The sequence below is a fragment of the Oreochromis niloticus genome, linkage group LG11, assembly GCF_001858045.2.
Source record: "Oreochromis niloticus isolate F11D_XX linkage group LG11, O_niloticus_UMD_NMBU, whole genome shotgun sequence".
In the NCBI taxonomy this organism is placed as follows: Eukaryota; Metazoa; Chordata; class Actinopteri; order Cichliformes; family Cichlidae; genus Oreochromis; species Oreochromis niloticus.
In genome coordinates, this window is record NC_031976.2 from 36,742,172 (window position 1) to 36,758,884 (window position 16,713).

Here is a 16,713-nt window from a genome sequence, read left to right on the forward strand (position 1 = left end):
GAGCAGCAGAGAACTGGGGTTGTGTTGATAACCACAGGAACGTTTCCTGAGATGGTTGCATGTTTTGGTGTCTGATGTTTGTCCTTAAAATATAATTCTGTAATAAATATAATAATAATAATAATGATAATAAAAATCTAATATTTCTCTGTGAAAGAATGATCAGGTTAGACAACATGTAGGATGTAGGAAATACAGGTTACACACACACACAGTGTAAGGACTGACTCTTTAGCACAACGGCCACCGACTCTGTTTTTTTTTTTTTTCATGTATTCACACACACTCACAAAAGAAGAAAGTACACACACATACTTAGACATGAAGGCACACACAACAAGCTTTCCGTGTCTGCATCTTCTCTGTGTTGCTGCCCCCTAACTATCAGAGACATGATGATTATTGCTACATCAAGAAAGTGTCTACAGGGTGGGCCATTTATATGGATACAGCGTAATAACATGGGAATGGTTGGTGATATTAAAGTCCTGTTTGTGGCACATTAGTATATGTGAGGGGGCAAACTCCTCAAGATGGGTGGTGACCATGGTGGCCATTTAGAAGTCGGCCATCTTGGATACACCGTTTGTTTTTTCAATAGGAAGAGGGCCATGTGACACATCAAACTTATTGGTAATGTCACAAGAAAAACAATGGTGTGCTTGGTTTCAACGTAACTTTATTCTGTCATGAGTTATTTACAAGTTTCTCTTTGTTCACAGCCATTGACATGTCGAAGAGGTTAACACGTGAGGAGCGGATCGAAATTGTGTTGATATCTGGTGAACGCAGTAACCGGGTCATTGCAGCAGATTTCAATGTAAGACACCCTACGAGACCACCCATCTCCCAGGCTACAGTGCAGGAAGAGGGAGGCAGCTGGAGATGGGGAGGGAAGGAAGGGAGGGGCAAGTGGCCCCTCCCTGGGGCCAGCTCCCCCGCAGACCCCAGTAGGCACCCCCACACTCTGCAACCCACCAGGGAAAGGGGGCCCATGCCCATCCGGACCAGGGCCCAGTTCAGCAGCGCCGCCTGGCCCCACAGAGCCCGGGACAGCCCACTCGAACCCACCACAGAGAAAACTGCACCCACCCCGTCATCCACTCATCTTCCAGACTACACAAGACAATAGACACCCAGGCTGACTTCTTCCTCCACCTCTCCTATATCTCCCCCTCCTGCAGAGTGAGTTCCTGGAGAGAGGAGACCTCCTGCAAGATGTAACAGCCTCCCTCACCAGTTTAAGATCCCCCCAGGTGGCTCGATGCCCCAGTGGCACCCTGCGCCAGGGCTGAGCCCCCATACACCCACCCGCCCACAACCCTGGCGACAAACCAACCAGGACCCAAGCCCCCAAGGCCCAGCCAGGGCCCCAGCCTGGAGACAGAGCACCCCCAGAACCCCCCGCCTGCCCCGGACCCACCCAGGGGCAGCCAGGCTCCCAGGTCAGTAACCCACGTCTGTCAGCACAGACCCTCCCCTAGCCCCGCTGCACGCAGCCACGAGGAAACCATCACCTAAGAGCCAACAGAGCCCTTAACAGGCCATGACCGCAACCCCGGGTTGAGCCCTCCAAGGAAGACACTTCTGGGGAATCCCCCGACGCCCCAAGCTTGTCCCTACCCCACACCAATCACAACAGCGAAGCTGGGACCAAACTATGAGCCACCGACTCTGTTATTTAAACCAGCACAGCTTCGGTGACCTGATACCAAAGTCCACAAACATCACACAGCAGCAGCTTGTGAAAGCCACATTTACTAAATATCTTCATGATAAGAGTTCATTGCTGACACAGTTAATGTTCACAGGCACAGAAAGAACATCAGATCATTAACACAGCAGGTTTATCGTCTGAGGTCGTCTTTATTAACAGCTGCTAAGATGAATTTTTAAACGCATCCACAAATAAAATAGTATACACACACACATCATTTAATGTTTAACATTCCTCACATTAATTAAACACCACAGCTCCATATTTTCATGGTTGTACTCATTCTTCACATGGAAGTATTTTCAATCACTGAAAACTCAAACTAAAAGCCAAAATATGAGTTTTAAAGTAAAATACAACTTCTGCATTCGTATAAAGAAGAAGCCTTTGTACAGTCACAACTCTGATGTCCACAGGTGATTATTACAGCAGGTATATTACAGGTGACGGCGCCGTCACACAGCCTGGCCTCGTTCTTCTTCGTTGGTCCTCGGCTCCTCAGTGACATCTGGAGGCTACAACAGGAAGCAGAGTTCAAACAGCAGCGATGAGATAACGAGGAAGAGGAGAAGACAAGTGATGCAAACAGAAAAGTTTGTGATGATTCAGATCAAAAGACTCAGTGTTCAGAGGAAGGATTACAGTCTGACAGAGAAAGCCATCTGTGACCGTTGCTGTGACTTCTTCTCATCCTCAGCACTGACAGTGTTTGTGTAATTACTCTCACTGCCAGAAGGGGGAGACAGAGCGCCAGCCTGCAGGGAGAAACACTGCAGCTCTGGAGTTTATTTCATGAAGTCAGCAAACAGTGTGTGATGGACCTCTGCGTCTGCCTCCATCAAATCGGTGAAAATCACAAAATGTCAGATGGAGGTTTTTCCAACCGTCCACGCCTACAACTATTGTGTGTTAGTTTATATCCATCATGTACACTTTATGTAATAATGTGACTCACCTGAACCGCCACAAGTCTCTCAGCTGTCTGCTGCTGACCCTCTCCTGACCTGCAGACAACACGTCCTGTACACAATCAAGAACAGTTAGAGGTGAATGAATTTACATTATCTAAAAAATACTGATGAACTAGTTATTCACTCTGATACAGGATATTTCTAATTTTAGAGATATCGCACACATGGAAGAAAGCAGTCCTACATATTTGTTTAATATGTGCATTGAAGGACATGTCCTGGTCAAAAAGTCCTCACAGAGTTACAGCATCTAGTTAGGCAGTTTCTAAAATTTTATGGCTGAGTTCAATAACATCAGTTTTATTTGAATAAAGAAGCAGGACATTAGAGGCCATCCAGGTCTTTAGGTCTTCAAAACCTCACATTAGCTTCACAAATTTGTGTCGTCTGGCTTTGCAGATACATATAATTGTGCGTCATCTGCTGTGATATACAGCGCAGTGAAAATTCATGCCATATAATGTATAACATACACAGTAAAATACATTTAATAGATGAGTTGGATTGAATGGGTTCGAGCACAAAATCCTGTGGTGCTTCATGACTAACGTTTTCATGTGAGGAAGACTAACACGTCTTGTGCTGCTCTCTCTGTGCCCCGTCATGTGATATTTTCTACTTGATAAGGTTTCTTAAAATGTTTTTTCATAGTCAACTTTGACCTTTGGCACTATGAAAGTAAAGGTCAAACGGTTAGGCAACCCAGGCACTCCTCAAAAGTTCATGTATGAAAAATGACTGTAAAGAAAGATAAACAGAAAGGTACGTGGGTGTAAATTACCTTTGAGTACTACTGATGCCACAAAGATGATGAGCACCGTGTGAGCACTGAACAGAAGCAGACGGGCAGCTGTCAGGTTGTCCACTTTGACTCCTGTGAAGAAGATTTGACATTTCTAAAACTGAATATTAACTTTTTATAGAGATTTGACCACCTCCCTTAATAACTTGTCTCCCATTGGATCACGTGAACACACCATTTCCTCTCCAGCTTACACGGTATCTGCTCATCACAGTGCTGTGACATACCTGTGGTTTGTTTCTACACAGTAGCCACAACCAACCAACCATTTTTATTTCTATAGCACATTTAAAAAGGACAGTTTCTAACAAAGTGCTTCACACAAGGCAGCAAAGCGGATTCCAACAAAAACAGTTATAAAACAGTTACAGTTGCATCGCACAAATGCAGACCGAACTAATTTCCTTCAAAGGCTAGTTGGAACATGAACAGCCTAATCACGTGTGTCTGAGCTGCAGAGGAGGATCACATGCTGTTTGCAAAGTGGCTCCACTGAATAAAGAAAAAGCTTCTTTTAGAGAGGAACACCAACCTGCCTCTGCCTCCACCTGCAGGCTGTACGGCTCAGACATAGTCTGCATGTTGGTCTTCAGAGCACAGGTGTAGTTCCCAGAATCCTCTGCAGTCAGAGAGCTCAGCTGGAGGGAGGAGCCTGTTTCTGACAGGATGCAGCCATCTTTGAACCAGGTGACCTCCAGGTGATGAAAAGTGCAGACTGAAGCACAGAGCAGTGTGACAGTTTCTTTTTTTCTGAACTTGTTATCATCACTGGAGCTGATTATTCCCATCCTAATCCCATCTAAAATGAGAATATAGATCAGTTTGACTTAAAGACACATTAATGATGAATATTAGTCTTAGACTGAGGAGATTGTTGTCACCAGTAACTCTGACAGCCACTCCTGTGCCGTTAGTGAAATGGCCCCCACGATGATTAACTCCCATCCTGAAGGAAAAGGTTGCGCTGTCTCCCTGCTGAACATCTCTGATCTGTAAAGTGCAGTTTGTCTTCATGTCTCCCAGATATTGATAACGAGGATCGTTGTTAGTTGAATCACTGTCGTACGCAGATGGTTTGGTGAGCTGACAGAGTTGATACCAGTGGCTCTGATACCAGAGGACTCTGACGATATTTAGTGGAACTTCTCTTCCCCTCTGATCGACAGACTTAGGTGGTGTGAAGGTGCAAGCGAGGGTGACAGTGGATCCTCTGACAGCACAGGTAGACGTGAAAGGATAGATCACAGTTTGACCCACAGCGCCTAAAGAAGAGCAAACACAGAGCTGAGATTTGAACATAGTGACTCAGCCTGGGAAAAGAATAAAGCTCGAAAAATCCTGCTAAATAGCAGAGCTCTGTTTGTTTGTGGCAGGATGTGTTCTGTGTTCATTTCCTGCCACGTGATTTAATTTAGTACCACACACAACCATGAGACAGGGTGCAGATGATACATTTGTCACACTGCAGCACTGTGGTAGTAGCACTGACACCTCACAGCAAGAAAGTTGTTGGTTTGAATCCCATCCTTTCTGTGTGTTTTCATATGGAACGCCAGGACTGCCATAATGAATTACTTAAATACGCCATTAAATAATTAATTAAATGTGGCAATAATTAATTAAAATGGGAATTAATTAATTAAATACATAGTCATGACACATGTAATTAATTAATTATTGACACATTTAATTAATTATTTATGTATTTCACATTTTAATTAATTATTGACACATTTAATTAATTAATTATTGACACATTTAATTAATTATTTATGTATTTCACATTTTAATTAATTATTGACACATTTAATTAATTATTTCATGATATATTTATTTATTTCATTTTGGCAGTCCTGGCGCCTGGCTCTCATCATGAATTAATTTTATCTGTCAGCCTCACCCATCAAACTCAGGGGGCGGGGTTAACGCTGATCGACTCAAAACCATTGCTTTGGCCTGGTGGCCATTGTTTTTAGCCCACAACAACCGGCAGAACTGAACTTTGAAAAACCCTGTTTGTGTGTCACCAAATACCGTTTTAATATTTTTTTAGCCGAGAATGTAGTGGTTTAATCTTCATATGTCTGATCGGTTTGTCAAGATACAGCCTCTTTGCAAAAGTGCTTCGATGATTTCGGAGATGTCTGCCCAGTCTCACGGCAAAGCGTGGGATAGACCCGCTCGCCTCGCAAGCAATCGAGCTGTTATTACCGCCGACAAAGCGCAGGCCCCGGTACACAGCTGTAATAACCCCCGCTGACACTGACTTATTTTACTGAGGTTATATTTATCGGGGTGTTATTTCCTGATGTTCGTATGTGTCATACGTGTTTCAGTCGCCAATTCTGAATTATAACTAACATTAAAAACATGTTTAAGGAGGAGAGAGAGCAAATAAATTCGATTAACAGCTGATCTTTGGGTTTCTGTTCAGTAATCAGCGTGACCTGCGTATAAACGCATAAAAGAGAAAACGTTGGTGTTTCCGTCATGTAGTAACTGCTGGCTTTAACTGTACAAAGGTTGTTCTACACTATGAAACACATACAGACTTCATGATGTTCGGCTAATATTTTTATTGTGAATATTAATCATGAGGGTGACCTGTACACCACGGAGCGAGGTCAGCATCTCTCCACGATATCTTCAGATCTCTGAGTTAACACAGAGTTTCCCAGCTGACTATCTAACTGTCATCTACGAATATGTCACGGGTCATATCAATATGATTTTACAGAAAAGCATCCTTAATACTGCCAACTATTCCAGAGACGTGAAAATCTACAGCATAAAGAACACAAAATTATAGCAGTCTAACGCAACACTGTAACAGAGATGAACCGTCAGTTTGTCGCAGATCAAAGTGGAATGAAAGTGATTGGTTGAACAGGTGTTCGTGATCTGTGTTATCTGCATTTTCATCAGTGTAAGAGACTCAGCAGCAGATTAGACTAACAGTTATACATTTAATAAATTACCAAATGAATCCACGATCGAACCTGTTCCGACAATTTGAGTTTGTATTCCCTCAGCTGCAGACTCGCTGCTGTTTAAATGTTTGAGAGGAAGATTAGATATAAAACAAACATCAAACATAGACTCAGTCTGCGGTCACATTTGATATGAGGCCAGCACGGATATTGGCTGTGTCCTGTTTTAAGATCATACATGTAAAATTGTTGTCTGACCTCCGTCGATCCAGCCGCTCAGAGTCCGTGGTTACCATGGTTACTGCATAAGCAGCTATAATGTAAACATTACGCAGCATGGGTGTTTATGTTTTTCATTGCAAAAGAACTGTCTGAATGGTTAACTGACGTTAACTTGGATAAATTATAGTTAAGGAGTATCACAGATAACGCCCATGTGAGCTGCTGAAATCAGTAGGCTATTACTGAAATACACGTGCTATATCATAAACTACGATATAAATAGGGAGGTCCTATTAACATGTTTAGTTTTAAAGGACACCTTCCTGCCTTTAGTCTCATTCATGAGCAGTATTAGTTTTCTTCTAACATCCAGAAGTCTGCACGATGTGTTTCATAGTTTGTAACAAACCTTTTACAGTTAAACATAACATGACCGAAAAAGCAAAAAAAAAAAAAAAAAAAGAGAGAGAGAGAGAGAGAGAGAGAGAGAGAAATCACACAAATTATATGTTAAGCTCATTTATTTTTAGTTAAGTAAACTCTAAAAATTCTAACATAGCTGGTGCTTAGAATACAGTTAAATAACTATTAAAAACAGATGATATAATATTTCTGTCCAGGTTGCAGTCTTCATCTTGAACATGCTGTTGCAAACTCTGCTCCTCTCGGTGGAAATGCGCCTTCTCTTTCCTCTTTGTATAAAAACATTTTAAAAGTCAGTTTAATCTCAAAATTCACTGTTAAATCCGAAACACACCAGATAAAGAAAAGCGAATAGTTCAGTCTAACACATGTGCCAGTGAACATTAAACGTCTGTAAAACTCTGCAGTTATGAAACATAACTTTAATTTGAGCCAAACCGATTTGCTCAGTTGTAAATAAAACAGCGAAGTAAACGTGACCCGACAGACAAAACCTGAGTGAATTAAGTCCAGCGTTTAACCACTGAGAGCTAAAACTCAGGTGAGGTTTCAAAGCTGTGTGCAGGTAATTGGACATCAGCTGCCGATAAAGTGGCTTCGCCTACAAAGTCCTCTGTAAGGAAACAAGCTCCAGCAGCTCTGCGCTCGGGAAAAATACTATATTTACTTATGTTGTGCAGAAAAATGCGCTGACATTGCGTTATATCAAGCACCGGCTGCCCAGTTAAACTGTGACTATCACCAGGTAACGTGGGCGTGTTTCTTGAATTAGCAGCAGGTGTTAAACAGCTGACAGGTGAGGAGGACGCATGCAGGTAAACTGAGGGCCTGCTGAGCTGATCGCTGGTGTCCTGAGAAACATGTCAGCTCGTTCTTTATGTTACAGAAGCACAGAGACACAAGACCAGGCGGAAAGAGTCGATCGTTCGGTGAAAATGCGAATCTGCGAATGCAACATGTGGAACACGGAGAGTGGAATATGTAAACAAACCGGTTGACGTAACCCCCTCGGTGCACTCTGCATGCTGACTGTTAGCAGAGCTACTGAAATCTCTGAAAACATCTGAGCACTTTTGCAAACATGTTCTATGTTGACAACCTGACCAGACATGTGAAGATTACAGCGCGACATTCGCGGCTAAAACACTGTTAAAAGTGTAGTTGGTGACAGAAAAACGGGCTATTTTAAAACTACACCACCACCATTGCTGCCTGTGATTTGAAACGCATTCTGGGATACCTGGCTGCCTCAAGTCTACAGAAGCAATCGATTATCTACGATCGACCTGTTTTGACTTACATTGCACGGCAACCAATCAAATGTTAGAGAAGCTGCATGGGCAGCGTTAACCCCGCCCCGTGAGTTTGATGGGTGAGTCTGACAGATAAAATTAATTCATGATGAGAGCCAGGCGCCAGGACTGCCAAAATGAAATAAATAAATATATCATGAAATAATTAATTAAATGTGTCAATAATTAATTAAAATGTGAAATACATAAATAATTAATTAAATGTGTCAATAATTAATTAATTACATGTGTCATAACTATTTATTTAATTAATTAATTCCCATTTTAATTAATTATTGCCACATTTAATTAATTATTTAATGGTGTATTTAAGTAATTCATTATGGCAGTCCTGGCGTTCCATATTTTCACTGTTTACTGTAAATGGGAATATTATTTCTTTAAAAAAACAGTTTGTGAAGACCTGCTTGTTGACTCAGCAATGTTCAGTTAATTGCAGCTTAAACCTCCTTCACTGTGCTGCACACATGCAAACAAGGACCGTGCTTGTTAAAGTGGACAACAACCAGCAGGGGGCAGTACAGTAAACCAGCTTTAATCAGTTTAACATCATGCAGCAGTTTGACAGAGGAGAAAGCAAACTGATCACACCAACCTGCCTCTCCCGTCACCTGCAGGCTGTACGGCTCAGAGAGAGTCTCAATGTTGTTCTTCAGAGCACAGGTGTAGCTCCCAGAATCCTCTGCAGTCAGGAAGTCGAGCTCAAGAGAGGGGCCGGTCTCTGAGAGGGCGTGGACATCTTTGAACCAGATGACCTCCAGTTGGTGGAAAGTGCAGACTGAAGCACAGAGCAGTGTGACGGTTTCACCTCTGCTCAACTTTTTATCATCACTGGAGCTGATTATTCTCATTTTAGTCGAATCTAAAATGAGAATAACAGACTTCAGTGTGGGACTGTAAACTGTGTGACAGCATTTCTGTAGCGTTCTTGTTTGAAGACAACTTAAAAGGGATAAAACAAACCGGAAATGACTGGAAATTCAAAACAAATCAATAGATTTATAGATTTCATGGAGGCGACTTGTGTCGCTCGAATACTAAAACCATGTGTTAAGACTCATGTGCTGTCCATGGTGCTGAATTCATAACAGTTTCATTAATTTAATACAGGATGTATCAGAATTGATCATTTGATTTCAGAAGGCTGTATTTTTAAAGTAACGAACATAAAAGCTTGAAGTTAATTTTAAAACACGCAGTTGAATATGAAGTTTTACATCCAGTCGCATTGTGTCCCCCTCTGGACCAGTGTTGTGTATAACCACGTTACATTTTTCAGTAATTCACTAATTTCAGTAATTACATTACAGTTACAATCATGTTGTTACTCGCATTACGACATTTCTTCAGTTATCTGCGTGCCAGGCTGTGGTGTACTGGTAACACAACTTTGGCTCTTTGCAAGCATCTGCACAGATGTCATGCTAACGCAACACTAGCCAAGAATTCCGAGGCCGTTTCTCAGTAAGCGTGCTCATGTTTACTTGTGTTATTGTGGACTTGTGGCTCTACTGAGGTTACATCCGTGATGAAGTTGAAGGTGAACTTGGTGCAGCTAAGTATCCCAGAATGCATTTTGTCTGAAACCCAAAAAGCAGCAATGGCGAATGAGAGCAGCTAAAACTGTAAGAAAGTTTGAAATATGCTTATTTGACACAATATATACACATGTAAATCTCAAATATCTCGCCAATTTATCAAAACATTGCTTATTTGCAAAATTGCTCCAACATTTTCAGAGATGTTTGTTCCTGCTGGTCTCGCAGCCCGGATGTCTCAGCAGTTGTCAGTCGAGCAGGAAGTCGAGGCTCGCGAGAGCGTTTCACTCCCAGCATGTTGGTTTCAAACCCCGTGCTGACTTTCACCACTCAGTGAAAGTTAAAGATGAAACAAGTCACTTAGATGATTTCCAGCTGTTAATGTTTGCGTTATTTGTTCCTGAGCAAGTTTGTCTGAGATCAAAGTTAAGATAAGACTTTATTATTTTAACAGATTATTCTGAATTTAAACTAACATGAAAATATTTAATCCAGGAGGAAACTCGAGCCTTTTGAGCGGGAGCAGAAACATCTTGAATGTGATGCTGATGCTGTATGTGGAGATCCGTAAGACCTGCTTCAGAAACAATCAAATGATGTTTTTACTATTTATTCGACTCTATTCTAAACACCAGGCATCTGTTGTAAGTTTGTGGAGTCTAAAATCACTCTAACATCTGACATATGAGCTGTGCACACATGTATGATCACACATGACTGCAGACCTGCTGATGGTTCCAACATCATCATTAAGTGTGCAGGTGACACCACGGTGATTGGCCTCATCAATGACAACGATGAGGCCGCCTATAGGGAGGAGGTGGATCGTCTGGCTGAGTGGTGCGACACAAACAACCTGCTGCTCAACACCAAGAAGACCAAGGAGCTCATCGTGGACTACAGGAGGAATGCTGACCCACATCCACCCATTTACATTAAAGGGACGGCTGTGAAGCGTGTGAACAGCTTCAGGTTCCGGGGTGTCCACATCTCCGAGGATCTCATCTGGAGATGAGATGCTCCAAGCTGATCAAGAAGGCTCACCAGCACCTCTTCTTCCTGAGGACTCTGAGGAAGAACCACTTCCTGGTGAACTTCTATCGCTGCACCATCGAGAGCATCCTGACCAACTGTATAACAGTCTGGTACAGGAACTGCTCTGCCTCGGACCGGAAGGCATTGCAGTGTCGTGAAAACCGCTCAGCGCATTGCTGGAGCACCACTTCCTGCCATAAAGGACATCTACAGGAAGCGGTGTCTGAAAAAGGCTGGGAAAATCATCACAGACCCCAGTCACCCATCACATGGACTCTTCAGACTCCTGAACTCTGCCTCCTGACATCTGACCCATGTTAAACTCATGGACTGAACATACACACACCCACAACCACCTACACACCATAATGGACAAAAACAAACAAATGGACAACTGTACCCTCATACACACAATAATAACATGGACTGAACCACCACTCACAACCACTAGCACTTTATATAACCACTTTAGAAATTATCCACATATCTCACTTATCTTAACTGCACTACTGTATGATTCAGTATAAACAATCATTCTTTACAATACAATAGATTCCCAACAAGATAAATATAATAGCATCTCTAGATTTATAATATACTTTATACAGCAGATGTTTGTGCTGGTACAACATGTTCTTACCAACAACTCTGACAGTCACTCCTCTGCTGATATCAAAATGTACTTTTGTGTGATCGACTTCCATACTGAAGCAAAAGGTTGCGTGATCTCTCTGTTGCACGTCTCTGATCTGTAAAGTGCAGTTTGTCTTCTTGTCTCCCAGATATTCAAAGCGTTGTTTGTGATTTTTTGAATCACTGTCGTACACAAATGGTTTAGTGAGCTGACAGAGCTGATGCTGCTGGCTCTGATACCAGACGACTCTGATGAGCTCTGCTGGAACTTCTCTCTGACCATCACTGAAAGACTTCAGAGGTGTGAAGGTGCAGGGGAGGGTGACAGTGGATCCTCTGACAGCACAGGTAGACGTGAAAGGATAGATCACAGTTTGACCCACAGCACCTAAAGAAGAGCAAACACAGAGCTGAGATTCAAACACAGTGACTCAGTTTAGAGACAGAAAATACAGACTGCTGTGTAGGGATGGTTATCGAAAACTGGTTCTTGTTGGGAACCGGTTCCCACTGTTTCAATTCCTTGGAATTGTTTGCCATTTTTGCAAACGATTCCCTTATCGATTCCAGTCGCCCCGAATGACGTCACCACGTTGCGGAGCGTCATTTACCTGGCAGGAAACATGACAGGAAATCGTGTGTGTAACAGGAACTACATGCCCATAAAAGGAGCTGACTGTGTCAAGACAGCTCAGAGAGAAACAGACGAGTTAAACTCTAAGAAGATGAAGCGAATGAATGTTTTAAGAAAAGTAATGAAAATGGTATTAATTGTATGCTTTAGTGTGTCAATACAGGTGGATTTCTCTCAACCTGGAACCTTGAGTACAGCGGCAAAAGCATAGATTAATTGGGAAAATAAGCCACTTTTTGGCTAAAATTTTATAACTTGACCTCCCACTTTGTCCTCGACCCTGAGAAGAAGCTCAAAGGAAAGTTAATCTCATGATGAAGACCGACAGAACAACGTGGACTTGAAGAACTAATAGCAGGCAAAAGACAGTGCAAATAAAATAAGACTGACTGACGACTCCAGAAGCAGCATGAAAGAAACCACGTGATGAAAACATGCACGGGGAACCTGCAGGCTGGTAAAGAACAGTGTGACATGACTGTTTCTTTATCTCTTCCATAAACTCAGTATTATGTGCTCGCACACTTATAAACCAAGCAGTTTGTTTTTCTTGTTCTTCTTGAGGAAGCAAAGGAAGCAAGGTTTCATGCAGATAAGTTGCCTCGCTAAGCAACACAGACAAATTCTCTAACTGAGCCTGAACAGTGGAAACATTATCTTCAGATTGCTTTAATTCTTTAATAACCTTTATGACCTTTTTAATTTTATTAATCTTAGTGTGATGTTCTGTTTGAAGCCTTTCAATCTGACTCTCCAAAGCCTTAGCAGTCGGTTTCGGCTGTCTTTTCTTTCCATCCTCATCAACACATTGTATTAATTGGTGTGTCTCCATTTTTCTTCAAACATTACAAAATCCAAACGCTGAACTGCACCTATGCCACACAGCTTCATTCCAACACATCAACTTGATGACATTCACTTCATAAAACCTTGGACACACACAATTAACAGGAGCAATATCCCCCACTATCTGCCTATTAAACCTAACTAACTCAACCTAGTCTTCTGTACATACTAGCGGTGGGTATTTATGTACCTCCATACCGTCAGCTGTGAGGAAGACAAACTGTCTTAAACACAAACTGCTGCGGTACTCCCAAGCCAATGGCTTCAGCCGCCTGATGCACAATAACTAGAAAGCAAATCAGTACAACGCCTAGTGCAGCTGTACTGCTGAAACCTAACAGGGGAATAAGACTCCTGAAAGAAATCTGTTTTGTGTAGCCAAAGGCTTCATCTAAAAGCGCGTGGACAAAGGCAACAGCAAACTACAAAACTCTCACCAATAAAACTCATCTATATATAAATAATCCAATAAAATCTACAAACTTTTCTGTTGACAATCTGTTGCGGCTCCTCCAACCAAAGGCCGCGGCAGGCTAAACATGAGGACACAGATGACGCGCAACAATAAACGCATAAAATACACTTCTGTAACATTTGCTCCTTTTATTCCACATGCAACTGTCCAACATACAAATCAGCACACGGGATTAACAATTACACAAATGCACAGACTGAACAAACGAATAACTGCAACTCACAAGAACTGCACTAACTACTAGGGATGGGTATCGAAAACCGGTTCTTGTTGAGAACCGGTTCCCACTGTTTCAATTCCTTGGAATCGTTTGCCATTTTTGCAAACGATTTCCTTATCGATTCCAGTCGCCCCAAATGACGTCACCACGTTGCGGAGCGTCGGAGCGTACCTGGCAGGAAACACGGCGCCTAAGCGGCTCAAACGCTTAAAAGTTTGTTTATACTTTACGAGAACGGATTGTCATCCGTTCAGGGCAACTTGCAATACTTGCAAAGTAGATATTTCATTAAGGGAGGAAACACTACGAATATGCAAAAGCATTTGCTCACAAAACACGCGATGAACTTAAATGAATATCTTTAATTCCGCTCCGGACTCGTGAATCTCAACCCAGCAGCAGCGGTAACGTTTGCACGTTGTCTCCCGTTAATGCGGCAGGTAAATAATCAACTAACAGTGCATATTATGTTAGCGCGATCTGCTTTATTACAAAATCTGCCAGTGACAATCTCCTGAGGCCGCATTTGTAGACCGATTACGTCACAGCGACGCGCCGAAGGCTGTCCAAATTCGTGGACTCCTCCGAATGCAACCAACAAATGCGTCCTCCTTTTCCCCGAATTTGAAGGATGGGTCGGGTGTGTCCTTCGTGGCCCACCATATCCCAGAATTCATAGCGCGGCCCAGCCAAACTCCAGTTTCCGGCAATGGCGGCCGCTACTAAGTTTTAAAATTACTTTTATTAATCTTTCTGGGTCACAAAATAAACTTTTAACATATTTTCAGGCGAGAAAGTAGCTGTGTAAACTTCAAATATCTGCTCGGTTTATCAAGATATTGCATATTTGCAAAAGTGCTTCGACGTTTTCGGAGACGTCTGTTACCCACCAGCTTGATAGCTAACCGAGAGCTTGAGGGTCACTGAAGCCGCCGAGAACAGCACAACTCCCGGCACATCATTTTCAGATCACCGCGGACTTTCGCTACTCAGGTTAAACGTAATATATAAGTCACTTAGACAACCTAAAAATGTTATTGTTTGGCTTTTTTCAGTGTTTTATTTGTTCCTGAGTAAATCTGTTTGGCTGAGATTAAAGATATTAGATTAGATTAGATAAAATAAAACTTTATTAATCCCCCGGGTGGTTTTCACACAGCTGAATAAACGTCAAACAGAAAACTGATTAAACAGAAGTGTGAGATGGTCGAGAATTTATGCCAGTGTCCTGTTATATTTTACATAGCAAGGAGCAGACGGCTGAGTTTATTAAACTCCACCGAGACAGCAGTGACATTAATCAGAAGGCTAGACCGTCCAATTTCACAGCGGTTTACTTCCGGCCTACCCGACCTTCTGAGGACCCGGCCCATGTAGACCGCGAAGGCCGGGTCCTCAGGAGGATGCAGCCCATGAATTTGGACACGACCTGCGTTTCGAACACGTGTCACAACAATTAAGAGGACCCGAGGGAAGCTCGGAAAGCTAAGCAGAAGTTATTTGGAGAGGAGAGGATAATGGCTGCTGCAGAAAGAATGCCGCTGGTTGAAAAGAGGTAAAACGACTTCAGTGGTGCGGGAACATTATGGGTTCGCGGAGTCAGACGTGGATCAAGTAGACATAGTGTAGAAACTTTGCCACGGTGTCGTAGCTGCACCACAGAGCAACACTACAAATTTATTCAATCATTTGAAGACCGCTCACAAAGTGACATACGATCAAACAATGAAGGAACATAGAGAAAAAACTCTTGACAACACCTGCTTCATCCTCACAGACCTCCATTCACGCTACCCTGTACAACGCGACTAAATATCCCACCAGCTCCCAGAGACACAAGGAGATAACAAACGCGGTAACGTTTTCCTCGCCAAAGAGCACTGCTCAATTAACACAGTGAACAACCAGTATTATGCAGGATTTTGAAGTTCACTAAACATAGATGTTTACATTTTTCATTTATTTTTTATATTGCAAACATTTGCACTGTTATCAGTATTTGCACACTATTTTATATTATTTTTTGACAATCTTTAAAGCCATTATTCAATACATTGTTATTGTTAAATAAATATCGTCAAATAATCGAGATTATCATTTTTGCCATAATCGAGCAGCCCTAATTCAAACGTCTTTGATTCTGTGTTCTCGTTCTGTTGTTTCTGAGAGAGATAACATTTCATACGCCTGAAACAAGATATCATGAAAAAGGCTTCAGTCACAGTGGAGTTTGTTCTTTAACAACAGTTTGATGTGAAAACAGAAGCTTCATCATCTTCACAGTCAGAGTCTTACCTGCCAGCAGGAACAGGAGAGTCCACAGACTGTTTTTGTCCCAAACTGCCATCCTTATGTTTTAATGAGCCGATTTATTGTTTGAATGTCTGCAGCAGTGCTGATGAAGACACAGACAGACGGAGACGCTGGTTTGTCTTTGTGGTCAGTGTTTCACTTCCTCTGTTTGTTCAAAGCTTTACTGTTACAGTACTATTGAAATACAGGGAGGAGAAAACAACAGGTTAGAGCTTCACTGCTAGAAGTGCAGCACAGACAGATGAAGAGAGGGGAGTGCTTTACTTTCACATGTTTATTGTTTCATGTCAATAATTACTATCATGGTTCTGGCATGCTCTCATTCTGCTGAAGAAACTTCGCTCCAAATATGTGGAAGCCTCATGAGTCCTTCAACAAAGAAAAGCATTTTAGGTGCTGTTAAAGAAACTGGGTAAATATAACAAACCTCAAAAGACAGAAAACACATTTAAATCTATTTCAGTATTCGACATTTCTATAGTTAAACAGAACAACACTCGTCTCAGGGTGCTTTTACAATGACACAACAACCACATGACCCACAATGAGCAAACACTTGGCGAGAGTAGTGGGAAAAACTCCCTTTTAACAGGAAAGCATCTCCAGCAGAGCCAGGCTCAGGGAGGGGCATCAGTGACTTG

The 16,713-nt window shown here is 42.2% G+C and overlaps 1 protein-coding gene across 6 annotated transcripts in view; it reads right to left on the reverse strand.

Annotated features, from left to right (window-relative positions):
• Positions 1-1,475: 1,475 nt before the first annotated feature.
• Positions 1,476-16,713, reverse strand: part of LOC102082503 (uncharacterized) — a 47,681-nt gene continuing 32,443 nt past the window's right edge. The window contains exons 1-10 of one of the 6 annotated variants that reach the window (XM_005455999.4): positions 16,616-16,666; positions 16,371-16,441; positions 16,055-16,246; positions 11,592-11,972; positions 8,974-9,240; positions 4,372-4,752; positions 4,023-4,289; positions 3,470-3,562; positions 2,673-2,737; positions 1,476-2,232 (exon numbers count right to left, since the gene is read on the reverse strand). In XM_005455999.4, the coding sequence (XP_005456056.1) occupies positions 2,173-2,232; positions 2,673-2,737; positions 3,470-3,562; positions 4,023-4,289; positions 4,372-4,752; positions 8,974-9,240; positions 11,592-11,972; positions 16,055-16,106 (1,566 nt within the window). In that variant the 5' untranslated portion in view covers positions 16,107-16,246; positions 16,371-16,441; positions 16,616-16,666 and the 3' untranslated portion in view covers positions 1,476-2,172. Of the gene's footprint in view, positions 2,233-2,672; positions 2,738-3,469; positions 3,563-4,022; positions 4,290-4,371; positions 4,753-8,973; positions 9,241-11,591; positions 11,973-16,054; positions 16,247-16,336; positions 16,442-16,615; positions 16,667-16,713 lie in introns of those variants that run through there. The other 5 variants (XM_025911329.1, XM_025911326.1, XM_025911327.1 and 2 more) reach the window with 5 other exon arrangements.